The following is a 16,878-nucleotide window of genomic DNA, read 5'->3' on the forward strand; positions in this document are numbered from 1 at the left end:
TCAAACCTCTGTTTAAACTCTAAAATCTTCAAGACTAATTGGGATTTTATTTTTTCCTAAACATTACTAAAGTAAAATTCCTGGAACTAAACAAATGTTTGGTGTCCACGCGGCTTCCACAGTAGAAGACAATTGATTCCCTCCAAGAATGTTCAAGATCTTCTGTATCCATAGAGTTTACTTGTATCTTTTTTGTTGCCAGGTGGATTGCTACAGTCCCCAGACTCGCCAATGGACAATGATGCAGTCAATGCCTGCAGGACACGGGGAACCTGGTATTGCAGTCCTGGGAAACAAAATCTATGTCTTGGGTGGCAGGTCCCATGACTCAAGGGACCGCATGGACTACGTTGATGTTTATGATTGCGAGAAGGAGTTCTGGGATGATGGCCCCCACCTTGAGGATGGCATATCTGGCATGGCAGCTTGTGTGCTCACCCTGCCTAGGTCAGTAATCATGAGCCAGGTGCCATGGACTCCAACACCACACAGAGACTGGATGCTGGACAGCAGTGATTTTGCCACTCGGCTTGTGAGCGGGTGGGAGGACTTGGATATCTTGAGCGAAGATTGAAAATGGCAGCAAGGAAAACATCTCCCAAAGTTTCTGAGGGATTTGTTGGAGCCTTGCCTGGGCTTCAAGATGCCTTGTGATTCCCTGTACTTTTCCCCAAAACAACTAACCAAAGGATCCAAATATCTGTTTATGCAAACTTCATGTGGTGACAACCTTTTTTCCTTTCTAAAAGCCTTGTACTGCACAACAGGTTTTATTGACTATTATTTTGCTGTCCACCTACTTATCCTTTATGATTCACAATCCAGTTATTATGGCCAGCACTGCAACTTCCTTTTACTACGTTCCTTTTGCAAAAAGGGAACTCTGGCATAAATCCCATTTTAGCATCTTCAGTATCCCCTTCCTTTCAAAGATTTGTCTTTTGATTATTCACCAGTGGGTGTAGTATATCACGGGCGCCTGTGACAAACAGGTCTAGAACGCAATGGGCAATTTCGGAAGCATGTTCTACGCCATCGTGTTATTAAGTGACATTTGAACTTTAACTGAGCATTATGCATAGATGTGTGCCTGAAATGACATAAAGGGTTATTTCTCAGTGCACTGCTCAAGGACATAAGTAGCTGGAATGTTGTTCTGATCCTCTGTCATTCAAAAAAATCAAGTGCTCTTTTTTCAGTTTGTTTACAGTCCAAATGTATGTGTTTATTTGCTTTTTCATTTATTCTTGTGCCTCCTTTCAAACACAAGCTAGCAAGAATGTGACAATATGTTTTCATATTGACTCAGCAGAGTTTCTATTAAATGTGTGTTTTCACACTTACAACTAGAGTTGCACCCCTAACCTCTTTACTATGTTCCAGAGCTCCACAGCCCCTGTTCGGATTCCCTAGTCGGAGCTACTCGACTGGGGAAAGTGTCAGACTACAGAGGTGACTTTGGTTGTCAATGGTTTAAAGCTAGCGAGTGGGTTTGATTTTGTGCCTCATCACAGAGATCTATCTAGTCCACCAGAGGGGGTGAAAAAGAGACTCGTCTCCTCCTTTTCGCACAGTGCCCTCAGAGAGGAGTATGTTCCACCTTAATAACACCTTTCAATTTCTAAAAATCCTGATGAAGAGATATGGTATCACTGTTTCAGATGTATTTACTGATACTTTAGGGCAACAATTGAAATAACACACAAAGAGCACTGTAAAAGCAGTAGAAAGAGCTATTGAATAAATTCTGCTGCAGGCAAGTGTCCCAAAACATTCACTACTCCCCAACCCCTTCCCGCAACTCCCACACACTTAAGTATCCTCAATGTATATTTCTTCCTGGCTCTGGTATCACTGAACGAATGAATGGACTTTTGTAGCACAGCCCTAAAACCTTCACTGCCTCATGACACGTTCTTCTTCGTAGTAATTGCCCACAAAATTGTGAATAAATTAATAGTTTGCCTACTGGCCAAAGATACTCCACAAATATCAGCAATAAAGTAGTGCCCACTGCTTCCCAGCGAAAACATTGATGCACACTTGTTGCTGGTCTTGTAATCTCAGTGTCAACTCAATGCCTGTGATGAGACATCAGTCCCATTCCCTATCTACCATGTGATATCAAACCCCGTTGCCTTCATGTTGGATGAAACCAAGAGGCAACTCTCTGCCTGTATGATGATATTGTTTTCCACTCCCTGCCTTTCTGGTGACGTTGTGTTCCATTCTTTGCCTGTCTAGGCACTTGGACACCTAGACTTCCACTTGCCTGTGTTCTCCAGTTCCTCCTGGTTCCAGTCTGATCTAGTTCCCGCTGTTTGACACCGCCAATGCCCGGGTTTTCCCACTCACTGTTCTTCCCACCTACAGAAGCCCCACCCACTGCAGGATCTACTTAATGCACCCCCCATGGTAGGACCTTTCACCTGCACCCACTGCCACGTCACCTGCCACAGCACTTACACCAGCCCACTGACCAGCCCCACCCCAAACACACCACAGACACCACCTGAACAAAAACACCAACTCACATGCGCCATTCTCCACACGTGCTCACTATGCAAACACACCACAGAGATTTGCGGCCTCATCTCCACCCTCACACACAATGTCCTCTTCCTCAGTGAGACCTAGCTCAATCCCACTTCTGCACCCGATATCACCACCACAATACCCGAAGGATACAAGATCACCCACTGCGACCGCTTCAACAAGCCTGGTGAAGGGATCGCCATCATACACAAGAAATCCATCTAGTGCACCGCCTCAAATGACATTACCCCAGCCATGAAACACCTCAACTTCTGACTCCAAACAGACAGCAAAACCTCCATCTTGGGCACCCTCTCCTACCATCCTCCAGAACCCGGTCCATCCTTCTGCAACTTCATCACTCCCCTCACCATTGACTCCCAACATCTCCATTTTCCTTGTGAACCTCAACTTCCATCTCGACAACCAAAGTGACTTCAACACCACTAATCTCCTCGACAGCGTGAACAACATCGGACTCATCCACGACCCCATGAACCCTGCAGGCCACACGCTAGATCCCATCTTCACCTCCAGGTTCTGCACCAGGTACACTCACACCACAGAACTCACCTGGACTGACCACTCCATCATCCACTTCAAAATCACCAGCTCCCCCCCACTTTGTCCAACACCGCAGATGGAGCAGAGTCTCAAAGGACACATGGATCAACAACTCCCTCCTCATCTCTTCCACCAACCTAGATCAGAACTTCAGAAACTAGAAACTTCAACAATTTGATCACCAAGTGTACCAACAGCGTTGCTCCCATCGGCAACAATACCCACAGAAAGACCACCAAGCAGGCTAGCTGGTACACTGAAGACCTCAGAACCATCAAACAGCACTGCACACAACTGGGTAGGAGGTGGTACAACAGGAAGGACATGACCGACAAGACCGCCTTCGAGACAGCACTCAACCTCTACCACAGACCGTTGAGAGAATGAAAGTAAAAAGTCTTATTCTCATGCATCAAATCAAGCTCCGATAACGGCAAAGAACTCTTGAACATCGTCAAAGAATTCAGTGGTCCCTCAGCTGCATCAAATTACCATAACCCTCACAAGAAACTCTACCATTAAGTTTCTTCCACAACAAGATCGCTGACATCTACATAAACTTCAAACCCCAGCCCAAATCCACCTACTTCTTCAAGCAACACAACAACTCCTCTACCACCACAGATATCCAACTAACTGAACGGAGCAAGTTCGCCTCACAAGACACTGCCTCCAACATGCACTTGGTCCACTCAACCAATGCTCTCATCACATCTTCAACCTAGGCGAAACCAGAATCAGACGTGTACTCACCACTTTGTTCAACACCCCAATTGCCATGGCCATGTGGTGAGGTGGTTAGAATATGCATGTGTCACTTGGAATCGTGTGACATCGTGAGAGTGATGTCATGCCATTCCAGGCGACAGATGGGTGGAGGTGACGGTTGGTCGCGGTGCTGTGCCCCTCTTCTACAGGAGTAATACTTGTTTATAAATGGAATAAATATCTTCTGTTACAACGCTTCACTTCGACTCATTTCATGTGGCGACGAGGAGAAAGAATCAAGGTCCTCAGGAACGCTCTTGAACACGGAACAGTAAAAAGAAATGGTGGAATGAAGTGAAATTATGAAGATCTGGATCGGATGTTTTTGATGGAGAATTTGGCAAGTACAGTAACTGCGGTGGTGTGGGGCACAGAGATTTTAAGCGTAAAGGCAGTTACAAATCAGCTGATTTGCAGCAGTATGAGATTGTTGGTGGCAGCGTGAGACACTTGACAGTTTAACGCTCGCGCAACAAACAGTGAAATACACTGTTGGGCGCAGAATATATGAGTGCATTTTGTGATCGCACAAGAAACAGTATACTCCGAGTTGGTGTGTATACGCATCGATGGGTTTAGTTTGAATTAATCGAGCGCGTTGACAAGCTGAACAACGCTCGCAGTGTCGCGCGCAGGACACCCACGCGCGCTACTCTGAGTGTGGTGAGTTCGGGCAGGAGGCATTTCGTATTGCGCACACGCATCGATCGGAGCAAGTAAAAAGTAATTACGAACCAAAAATAAAGGCAAGTCTCACCTCCAGTCTTCAATGGTTCTTCAGGCTCTGGTGGTACTGTTTTTTTTATGAACTTCCTGTTACGATCTCATCAGTAAAATAAAAAAGGGACTCTGGATATCTGAAAGTTTTTTTGGTGTCGGCCATCTTACATTGGGAAGAATAAATTCTCAAATTAACAACCAAAGAAGATTAAATTATTATATTTTGCTTTATTTATAGAAAACAGAGAAATAATAAGAATATACATTTTTGAAGTATATTTGTTTAAGTAGTTTTTTTTGTTACTAATTGGACAATGCAGAATATTCATCCACCTGCTCCTTTCTTGCAAGATCCGGGGGATCCTCCATTGGAATGGAAACTGTGGTTACGATCATTTAAAGCTTTTCTCGGAGCTATTGATGGTCATAGATTTAGACCTGAAAGGAAGAAAAGTCTAATGTATTACTATTTAGGAGTTGAAGGACAAAATGTTTTTGATCATCTACCTACGTATCAAGTGGGCGAAGAAGAAGAGTTAGATGAATTTGATATGGCTATTGCACAGTTGGATAAACATTTTGTAAAAACTAAGAATATTGTAGTACATAGATATAAATTTTTCACGAGATCGCAGAATTCAAATGAAAGTATTGATACTTTTATTACTGCATTGAAAGTACTAGCTGCAAAATGTGAATTTGAAAATTTTACATCTCAATTGATTAGGGATCAATTAGTAGCAAGGTGTTTTTCAAGGAAAATACAAGAGAAATTGCTTACGTGTAAAGATCCTTCTCTAGACAAAGCTATTGATATTGCGAAAAGTATTGAGTGTTCTTTGGAAGATGCAAAACAATTGGAATCTGCCTTAGCAAATACTACAATATCAGGTGCAGTAACTAATGTTCAGAGTGTTGATAGTAAGAAGAGTTATGGGTTGGAGAAAAAACAAGATGGTTTTACGTCATCTAGAACTTTTTCTACAGGCAAATCTAGTCAGAAGACTTTCTGTTATAGATGTGGGGCTTATTCTCATGTATCTTCTTTCAAAAACTGTCCTGCAGTTGGTCAACAGTGTAGGAATTGCAACAAAACTGGTCATTTTTCACGAGTGTGCAGAAGTCTTCGTAAGAACAATGTCCGCTGTGTTCTAAATGATGAGATTCAAATGGAACAACAAGACAGGAACGAGTTGGTATTGATGGTCAAAGAGACTGGACATACAAGTAGCAAGTTGATTGTGGATCCTGACATTCTAGTGTCAATAGAAGGGGTGGCTATTAAGTTATTAGTCGACACAGGAGCTCGTATTACTATTGTGTCAAAAGACAAATATGATGAATTTTGGGGAGCAAAACCACTATGTAGTCCTGATGTTTCCACTGTTGCTTTCGAAGGGAGTAGAATTGATCTACTTGGTTATTTTTGGGCGTCATTAACTATTTATAATGAAAATATTCATGGGAAAGTCTATGTGGCTAAAAAGGGAATCAATGTTTTAGGATTGATTCACCAGGCTGAATTTAAATTAGTTATTAAACCAGGACAAGAGATACCTGTGTATATTGAAAGGAACAGAGCAAGTCCTGTGAATACAATTGAAAAAGGGACAAGCATATGGCAACAGAAATTCAAAAGGTTATTTCAAAATAGACTAGGGAAGATAACTAACTTTACACATACTATCAAAATCAAACAAAGTGCAATTCCTGTCAAACATAGGTTAAGGAATGTACCTTTCAGTATAAGAACAGAATTAACAAATTTATTACAAGATTTGTGTGAACAAGGTGTTATAGAGAAAGTTGAGGGCACTTTATGGTTGTCTCCAATTGTTTTAACTAAGAAGAGTTCAGGGGATTTAAGAATGTGTGTGGACCTGAGAAGTTTGAACAAAGAAATTTGGGTAGACAACTTTCCGCTACCAAGGATTGAAGATTTGATCGCAAAAGTTGGTGGGTCTAGCTGGTTTACAAAATTGGACTTGAAATCAGCTTACCATCAAGTAGAGCTTGATGTTAGCTCTAGACATTTGACGGCTTTTGTCACACCTGATGGTACGTTTCAGTTCTGTAGGCTGCCTTTTGGACTAGCCTTGGCAGCGGCAGTTTTTCAGAGACTCATGTCTAGCATGTTCAATGATAACCCAAATGTTGTTGTTTTTCAGGATGATATTTTGGTTTTTTCAGACACTGAAGTAGCACATGATAAGGTTCTAGAAAATGTTTTAAGCACATTAGAAGACAGAGGTGTAACTTTAAGGGATGAGAAGTGTGTGTTTAAATCAAGAGAGGTGGTGTACCTAGGTCACATTTTATCTGAGCAAGGGATTAAGCCAAAGCCGGGATTAGTAAAAAGTATTTTAGAGGCGCCTTCACCTAAAACTAAAGAACAATTATTGTCATTTTTAGGACTATGCGAATTTTATGCTAAATTTTTGAAAATTTTTGCCAATACCACTGAGTGTTTTAGAGCTCTGCTAAGGAAGAATGCGATTTTTGCTTGGTCAGATGAGTGCAACAAAGCATTTGAAAAGGTTAAACAAGACATTATTAAAGCTCCAGTGTTACGACCTTTTACAGAAGGTTTGCAAACTGTGGTTACGGTAGATGCTTGTGAATATGGTTTAGGTGCTGTTTTAACACAAGTCTCGAGTGATGGTTTGGAAAGGACTATTGGGTTTGCATCTAGAACTCTACGCTTAGTGGAGCGCAAATATTCAGTGATAGAAAAAGAGCTGTTGGCATGTGTATGGAGTGTTGAGAAATTTAAACCATATTTATGGGGCAGACAATTTATGTTAAAAACAGATCATAGGCCTTTAGTAGACATATTGTCAGGGAGAAAGATTAAACGTTCTACAGCCAGAATTGCTAGGTTATCTGCCAAATTATTAGAATTTAACTTTTTGGTCGAATATATACCTGGTGGGAAAAACAGTAGAGCTGATTGTCTGTCTAGATTACCTATCAAAGAGGATGATGAAGATGAGTGGGAAACAGAAATTGAAGAATGTTTTGTAGCTTATATTTCTGATGGTTGTAAATCTATGGATGAGGAAAGTTGGATTGAATCAGTGAAGAAAGATGACTTATTGAGTAAAGTGATGTGTTTGGTGAAGTCTGGATGGCCAAAAGAGAAAAATCTTTCATTGGATCTTCAACCATTTTGGAAAGTGTCAGATGAATTATCTATTGAGGGTGACAAATTGGTGAGGAGTGATAAACTTATTCCTCCCGAAAGCATGAGAAGGGATTTAATTGTTGGTGCTCATTCTGGTCATTTAGGTGCGACTATCACGAAGAGGAGGTTGAGATCAGATTTTTGGTGGCCCAGAATGGATAAAGAGATAGAGGAGTATGTAAGGAGTTGTACTAAGTGCTCCATGAGTGACAAGGTTTTGATCACAGGGAAAGACACAGATTCTTTTGTACCATCTCCAGCTAGGGCTTGGCAAAAAATAGGTCTAGATTTTTTGGGTCCGTATCATATATTACCACCGGATATGAGGTACTTTATAGTCATTATTGACCATCTTTCGAGATGGGTTGAGGTAGAATTTGTTAGAGCTCCTACTACTCAAAGTGTCATCAATTGCTTAAGGAACATTTTTATTCGTGAAGGTTTTCCTGAACAAATTTTGACTGATAATGGTGTTCAGTTTATTTCATCAGACATGAAGCAATTCTTAAATAAATGTGGTATTAAACACATTAGAACACCTTTATATCATCCCCAAAGCAATGGAATGGTGGAGAGATTTAACCGGGTTTTAGTGGATTGTGTTCAAGCTGCGTGTAGAAGCAATATGTCAGTTAGCCAGAGTGTTAAAGATTTGATTTGGTCGTATCGCACTACACCGCATGTAGCCACTGGGAAAAGTCCTTTTGAACTTATGAGGGGTAGAGTTGCTACGACCGAATTATGCCCGTTCTGGATGGTAAAGTTATTTCATGAAGGGGCGGATGTAAAAAAAATTTGGCAAATGGCGGAAATTAATTCGAATAATAGGGGACAAAGAAAATTGTGTGAGCCACAAGACAAAAAGGATCCATTGCAAGTTGGGGATTGGGTGCGAGTGAAGAATCCTTTGTTAGTGAGGAAAGGTATGTCAAAATTCAGGGATTCTCTGCAAATTCAAGAATTACGTAAGAATGCTGTGAAATTGTCAGATGGTACTTGGTGGAGTACTACAAGAATAGCTTTGGACCCTAACTTGAAAATGCAAGGCATGAAAAAACAATTAATTGTTAATGTCCCGACTGGAACTAGTGAAGATGTTGGGAGGTGAAGTGTGAGAGTCAGAAATAAGCCTGCAAAGTTTCAGGATTATGTCATGATGTAAAAAAAATATATATATATATTATGTATGATCTATAGAGTGTACTGTTATATCATATGTTTCTCAAGAATTTGTTTTTAGGTCCATAATTATAGATGAAATGTTGTTAGTATTTTTAGAATTATTTTAGTGTCTAGATTAATATTTAATTTATGAATTTAGTTTGGGTTGAGTTTTCAAAGAGGGGAAGAAGTGTGGTGAGGTGGTTAGAATATGCATGTGTCACTTGGAATCGTGTGACATCGTGAGAGTGATGTCATGCCATTCCAGGCGACAGATGGGTGGAGGTGACGGTTGGTCGCGGTGCTGTGCCCCTCTTCTACAGGAGTAATACTTGTTTATAAATGGAATAAATATCTTCTGTTACAACGCTTCACTTCGACTCATTTCAGGCCACCTTCCCCAAGGACTGGAAACATGCAAAAGTCAACACCCTACTAAAGAAAGCATTTGCAGATCCCAGAAAACTCCTGACTATTCCCAATCAGGATTCTGCAGCAAACACATCACTGAGACAGTCCTCACCGCAGCTACTGATGACATCCGAGCCCTACTCAACTTAGGAGAGACTGCGGCTCTGGTCCTCCTAGACCTCTCAGCAGCCTTTGATATGGTCTCCCACCACACACACGCACACACATAATAGACATTCAATGAGCTGCTCTCAGATGGAGTATCTCTTTCCTCACCAGATGAATGCAAAAAGTCAGCCTTCCATTCTTCATCTCCAAACCCAAAGAAATCATCTGTGGAGTACCCCAAGTATTTTCGCTCAGCCCTGCCCTCTTCAACACTTATATGACACCTCTGGCCAGCATTGTCAAACCCACTGGCTCAACATCATATGCTACACTGACGACACACAAATCATCTCCTCACTCTCCGAAGACACCCCTAACACCAAGACTAACTTCTGCAACAGCATGACAGATGTTCCCAACTGAATGAAGGACAAATGCTTAGAGCTCAGCACGGACAGGACGGAGATACTGATCTTCGCAAACAAAAGCTCCCCATGGGATGTATCCCAGTGGCTCTCCAAACTTGGATCTACTCTTGTCCTTATTAACCACGCTAGGAACCTAGGCACGATTCTGGACATCAAGCTAACCATGATGACTCCGGTGAACTTGATCGCCTCCTCCTGCTTCTTCATGCTCTACATACTTCATAAGACATTCAAATGGCTATCCTCAAGATGCACCATTACCCAGGCCTTCATCTCCCTCCAACTGGACTACAGCAATGCTGTCTACACAGGGATCGCTGCTCACCTCCTCTGACAACTACAGACCATACACAATGGTGCAGCCTGGATAGACGAACACACACCACCTCCTACCTAAGGGAACTCTACTGGCTCTCTGTACAGAAAAGATGCCAATTCACACTCCTGACGCACGCATACAAGGCCCTACACAACTCTGGATGTTCCTAATTGAACTACCACCTAAACTTTCATCAGCCCACCAGACACCTCTGCTCCGCTTCCTTTTCTCTAACCATCACTCCACGCATCCGACGTGGCAGATGCAGAGGTTGCTCCTTCTCCTACCTAGCAGAGAAGTCATGGAACAAGCTACCCTTTCATCTCCGGACTTCCCTGTCTCTTCCAGACTTCTGAAAGTCCATGAAGACCTGGTTACTCTGCTAACCAACTGGATCATGCCAGCGTTCGGATATCCTCACAGGTGACAAGAAGTGTACTATAAATCTTCTGTTTGATCTTGTGACAGTAGTACAGACTCTCTGCCTGTCTGATAATATTAGTACCTGTCTAGTGATATCTAGTCCACTCTGCCTCCCTTCTGCCATCAAGGCCCCCTCCCTGCCTATTGCATCACATAAGTGGCTTTCTTGTGGCATCAAACACCCCTCTCTTTCTGGTAATATCATTGCATTTATCCTCTCTATTTGGTCACATCAGTGCCCACTCCCTACCTTTTTGTGATATCAGAGCCCATTCAACTACTTCTTTTCACATCACTACTCACTCCATGCCCAAATGGTGTCCTTATTTCATACTCCCTGTCTTGTGACACCATCTCTCCCTCCGCGCGTGCATCTAGTGAAAGCGATACCAACTCCCGGCCTCTGTTGTGACGTTTGCTGGGATAGCTCAGCGGCGTGTGCCCAAGTCCAGTCCGCTATTTCAGCTGTTGAACTGCCAAGCTCATGTAGTTGAAGACTCTCGTGAAACTCTCTAATTTTGCATATTGCCACTAGTTAGACCTCAGGTAACATGTTTAAAAACCAGAGCAAAGTATGAATTTAGCGATGCTTCACTGGCGCTCTCTATTACACAGAGGGCGACTAAATCATATTGAAATGCTGGCTTTATTACTTCTCAGGTAAGAATGCGATTCGGTGAGGAAGGCATGAGCAAGCATTGTAGATGGTTTTCACTTGGATGTTTTCAGGATTTCTAGGAGTGATTTGTTCCACTTCGTGTGGGACCCCCCTGCACTGGTGAGTTCTGATGAAGATAAGTGGGTTCTGGTAATGTTGTGACTGGGCACTTGATGCATTGATCCTTGAATGAGATGTTTGCATGTAATCTGAAATGGTCGGAGGTGACATGGCGTATACTTGCATGTTCAAGTGGCTGTAAAAATCCAGCAGTTCAACGATTGCGACAACTTTTGCCATGATTCCTAATGCTTTGCATTGCTTGATCCACAACTGACTTTCGGGCTTTGGTTTTGAGAATTATCTGGGTGCATTCCTTTATCCTTGATTGATGCCAGAGTTTTTAACAGACTTTGATCAGCGCGTAAATATGGATCGCACTTGTCTTTGTTAATTATTGTGAGATACATTTCTATCCTTAGTATTTTCATGAAACCCTTTTCCAGTGTTATGGATCACTTGTGATGAGTTGGTGATGGGTGGCCTTCAGCAGTGGATTTTCATAGGGTTTTCCTTGATGTGTCTTTGGAGGTTGGTGGCATTAGGGATCAGTGACCTGAGATATTTGGCCTGTGTGTAGAATTAAGTTTAGTGTGATTTTAGGCCAGTAAAATGTTGGGTTCTAGGTCAAACTTTTCGTAATCTTTCACTCTCCTTACGGCTCTGAGAATATCAGTGGCTTTGTGACATTGACTTTTCATTTCAGTATAGTTAGGGTGGCTGCAATATGCTCAGTTTTGTCTTTGAACAGGTTGGTTGGGTTATCAACCAAAGAGAGATAGACAGTTTTTTGGAAATATCTTCAGATGAGGGCTAATGTTTTGCTTGGTTAGATTTTTCAGTGCATCTGGGTGATTCTTTGTCTTTTCACTGGTTTCCTTAAGCGTCTCAGGGTCTGTGTCAGTTGTAGATACTGAGAATCTCCCTTCTCGGGTCTCAGAGATATACAGTGCTGTGTCACACTGGCTATGTACAGATGTCAGTAAATGTTGACTCAGGAGTAATCTTCACCCAAGTGTCTGGTGAAGTCTAGTATGTTGAAATTATAGGTACGTTGAGATGGTAAAGTCAGCAAATTGGCAGATGAAAGCATTATTTTTTCCCGTGGGAAATATCTGTAAATAAGCAATTTGAATTGATGTGCTTGTTCTTTGGGGGGTAGAGAGGTGGGGTTTGTTAGTTCTGCAACAGTGATATTTTGTTTTTGATTGACAGGTAGACATCCAGAATGTTCTTTCAGTCTTGGCTCATTAAGAACAGAGTAATTGTGTGGTAATAGGGTGAGAAATAGGTTTGAAGAATGTTCTGATACGCAAGAACCTACTCAGGTAGAATGTCCAGGTTGCGTTGAGGGATCAGGTCTACAACATCAATGCAGAATGACCCAATTTTGCCTCTAGTAGAATGCATCATTTGACAATCTTTAGCAGATCCATTTTGGTTGCCGGTGGTACAAGATTTCGTGAGCTTTGTCTACACAAAAACCTGGATCTACCTAAATGGGTCAAGTACTTTAGATTCCTGATCACTAATGCTACTAAGCCCCAAAAACACATCAACACAAACACCTTACAAATCCACTGCGGAAAGCATTCCACCAGTCACTCATGAGAAATAGCCCACAATACTGAATTTTTTTTAATGACAATACCAAGCATAACAAGTTATCTCATCACAGAAGTTGTATCTTCATAACGGCTTAGAATACCGAGATGTGGTCCTCATTGAAGCCAATTGAGGAAAGACTGGAAAAAACCCTGATTTCAGTCAACAATGCCAGCTAGGTTAACTGGATAAAGGAATGCACCCAGTTAGAAAGTTAAATAATTTTCAGAACCTAAGCTCAAATTCAGATGTGTCCTCGGCTATTGAAACCACGGGGCATGGGTCTTTACAGAAAGTATTGTAGTGGAATTACCTTCTGTTATATTTGTGATTTTCATTTGATGGTTAGTAGGTGGGTTCAATACATTTTTGTTCTGTATTCTTTAATATATTTTTTTCGTTTGCTTTGATTCCTTGTGAATAACGATGAAGAGTTGCTGTATTACCCTGGAAAGACATTTGAGGGAAGACGTGAATGTGATGTCCAGTCAAGGAATCGCTTGTCATGGATGAATCGGGGGACTCTAGGTAGCAGAATGGGTCAGCACTGCAGCAACTGCACTCATCTTCAAGATGGCCGCCATCGTTGTCTGTTGCTGGCCCCTTTGATGTATGTGCCACATATCATCTCTGTTTGTGGTTAGGGTTTGTTGGACATTGCTCTCCCAGTGGCTACAGTGAAACAGTCCCCCAAACCTGGACATAGCGGAGTGAAACCAGACATGTCCTTGGACAGCACCCGTTTTGCCAAGGCATCTCTTCTGCACACTCACACAATGCCTCTCTTGGACATCCGTCAGAAAGGAGGGCAAACAGAGCCCTAGAAATGATTCTGGCTCTTCATTACATGGAGATGGGCACCTACATCTCACGGTGACTACTATTGTGTTTATTCACAGTCCAGTTAGACATTTATGTATTTTTGCGTTTTAAAATGTACCAACAAGGCCCATTTCAGAGCTTAATGCAATAATTTAAATACAATAATGGTGGCTATGTGCTACATGCTAGGTCAATGAGGAAAGGGTTGTTATTGGCCTAACAATCAGCAGGCGGAAGAGGTTTGATGTCCATTGGGCCAGGGAAGAGTGAGTTATTATTGGGCATGAGGATGGAAACCTCCGTTAGCTTGGTTACTGAGATGACAGACTTGCCTTTCAGAGTCCTATCAGTGAAACCCTTAGCGTTCCCTTCATCTTCTTTGTGTTCCTGGTAATTTATTGTGCTGGGTAAAGACCAAACAGATCAACAGAAGAGAAGCCTGTCCCATTCTCCTTAAAGGTATTTCTCCACTCGAGCCTAGTTGGCATCCCCTGACTCTTTTTTAAAAACAATTTTAATAGTTTGCAAAAAGGTAAAAAAAAAAAAAAAGGGAATCAACTAGGAGAAGATAAAGCAGGGACATGAAATAATAAGGTAGATATTAAGCAGGTTTGTAACTTTGATCCCCCCTGGACCCAGCAGTATTTTTGGTCACCCCCAGTCTGCATTCCTGACTACTGCATTGGTAAGTGATTCCTCAAGATCAAGGATGGTCCAATCTGCTTGCCAGTTAATTCTTTCTAAATTCTCCAGTCGTCGGTCAGTTTCACCCAGTTGTCCCCTGACAGTTTCCAGTGCCTGCATGTTGTGGTAGCACACCCCTCGGCCTGCCTTGTGACTGCAGGGTCGCAGTAGTGATACATCATTTGTTTAAACAAATACATAATATTTAAGAAACAGTGTGTACCTCCACAGTGAACAGGCAAACATGCAGATATGTTTAACTGATACCATTTTATCTTAGAGTATATGGTACATTTAATTTTCCTACAAAAACAAGAGTATAAGAGTATAGGAATAACTACCACTTCTAGCCTTAAGGAGGTAAAAACATGAAAAACTTTTAAACACACAATAGCAGACTTTAACTATATGGACTGTAAAGAGAAAGGCCATTGCTACCTGTGCGGATCTTACCCGAGATTCTCGAAATAATGTAAGGGGCATGCTGATGATCTTGACTACCTTTTATACATAAAGGGGACAACCAGTCGTTCGCTTTCTGCCCATTCCACCACCCTCTGTACTCACATGTACTGGGTCGGCCTTTAAGCAGGGCCACTGGAATTATGTGACCGTGCGGCCACGGCGATTTCCGCATAATTGTAGATTTGCTGCACTTGCCACATCATCGATCATCTGCCGAATAATCTGCAGATTTTACCCCAAAAAATTGTTTCTAGCGCAAGCGGTTCAAAAGTTAATAAAAACGCAGCAACACTTGTTGCCACACAGTGGAAGGCCCTTTGGAAAAGTTGACTGGTCACTGTTCTGTAGCTTAATGGTAAATGTGGATATTAAACTGGTACTAATGAGTTGCAACTAATGCCCAGTGTTAACAAGTTTAAAAATGACAAAATAATGAAGTAATTGTAGGAAGCTGGCCTGGTATACTAGGTCCAGGTATCCCCTCTTAGCGAAGTGTAGGCTTTGTCTAGGAAGCCAGGGCTCTCTGAAGGTAGCTGTGGATGAGCACCCAAGACTTATCCAGGAGACATGCAAAGCTCATGCAATACCACTGCAGGCACACAGCACTCACACACATGAAAGAACCACACAGAGTTGCAAAAAATAAAGGTACTCCATGGAGGTAACACAAAAGCTAGAATACTATTAGGCAGTCCCCCAACTGAAGGTAAGTAATCACACTATTATATACACATTATCAATCAGTAAAGAGCATAAAAAGCAATAAGAATTGGCAAAAGTAATAGAAAATAGTGAGGGCCTTAGGGGAGGGCCAATCCATATACTAAGAAAGTTGAATGTGAGATACTGTCCCCACCCAAGGATGGGGAATCATTAGGGGGGAGCTGGAGGAACTAGGGACCCTAAGTGGTAAGTACCAGAGTGACCCCCAGTGACCAGGAGAGCAGAGGTTAGTACCTGGTTTTCCCCAAAACTAACAGGAGGACTTAGGAAAAGGATGATTGTGCAAGACCCAAACGAGACTGGAAGAACCTAAAGATGGTTTCTGTCAGAAGAGGACCTGCAAAGGAAGGAGACCAAGTCGTGATGGACTGGAGGGGAGTCCAGGGTGACCCTCAGCAGTCAGAAGAGTCACAAGGAGAGGAGGCAGCTCCCACAGGCAACCAAGTGGCAGCAGGTACAGCAGTCGCAGTGAGGCCCACTCAGCACACCTCAGGAGCAGCAAAGAGGAGACTGTGCTTGGCCGGAAGAAGAGTTTGGGGCCGGGTTACACCAAGCCTGAAGATTTCTTGAAGGCAAACAATCCTTGGTTGTTGCAAGAGTCACGGTGCACAGGGGTACTGTCCTGCAAGGAGAGGCAAGGGCTTACCGTCTCCCAAGTTGGGCAGCTGGCAGAGAGGACCAATAGGACAACTGCAGACCACCACCTGTGATGCAGGATCCACGCAGTTCCGGAGGAGAGCAGATCCATGCAGCAGTCATTGTTGCAGTTGGTGCCTGCAGATGCAGGGGAGTGACTCCTTCACTCCAAGGGAGATTCCTTCTTACTTCTTGGTGCTGGCTGGAGTCTTGTTGACCTCAGAGAATGCACAGCTGGAGAAATGTTGCTGTAAGGAGGCGGAGAAACAATGTTGCAAAGCGGAGTTGTCGCTGGAGTTGCAGATTGTTGGTTCCTGAAAAGTCCAGTTGTGGTTCCAGTGGCCAGAAGATGAAGTAAACGTTGCAGAGGAGTCCTGCTGGAATCTTGCAAGTCGAATCTGAGGGACCCACCCAAGAGGGAGACCCTAAATATCCCAGGAAGGGGGATTGATCACCTAGCAGGGTGACCACCTATCAGGAGGGGGCTTTGATGTCACCTACCTGACCTGGCCACTCAGATGCTCCCAGGGGTCTCTGCACATTTTGGATTCAAGATGGCAAAACCAGGTGGCTACCTGGAGGAGCTCTGGGCACCACCCCTGCG

The 16,878-nt window shown here is 42.8% G+C and overlaps 1 protein-coding gene and 1 long non-coding RNA gene across 5 annotated transcripts in view; one reads left to right on the forward strand and one right to left on the reverse strand.

Moving 5' to 3' along the window:
* The window catches only part of KLHL22 (kelch like family member 22), a 132,879-nt gene extending 131,530 nt beyond the window's left edge, over window positions 1–1,349 (forward strand). For both annotated transcript variants that reach the window (XM_069215147.1, XM_069215148.1), the window contains exon 7: window positions 203–1,349. In XM_069215147.1, the coding sequence (XP_069071248.1) occupies window positions 203–574 (372 nt within the window). In that variant the 3' untranslated portion in view covers window positions 575–1,349. The remainder of the gene's footprint in view (window positions 1–202) is intronic.
* The window catches only part of LOC138266389 (uncharacterized), a 517,771-nt gene that overhangs the window by 195,546 nt on the left and 305,347 nt on the right, over window positions 1–16,878 (reverse strand). The gene's annotated exons all lie outside the window — the stretch shown is intronic.

Source organism: Pleurodeles waltl, chromosome 11, assembly GCF_031143425.1.
Source record: "Pleurodeles waltl isolate 20211129_DDA chromosome 11, aPleWal1.hap1.20221129, whole genome shotgun sequence".
Classification (NCBI taxonomy): domain Eukaryota; kingdom Metazoa; phylum Chordata; class Amphibia; order Caudata; family Salamandridae; genus Pleurodeles; species Pleurodeles waltl.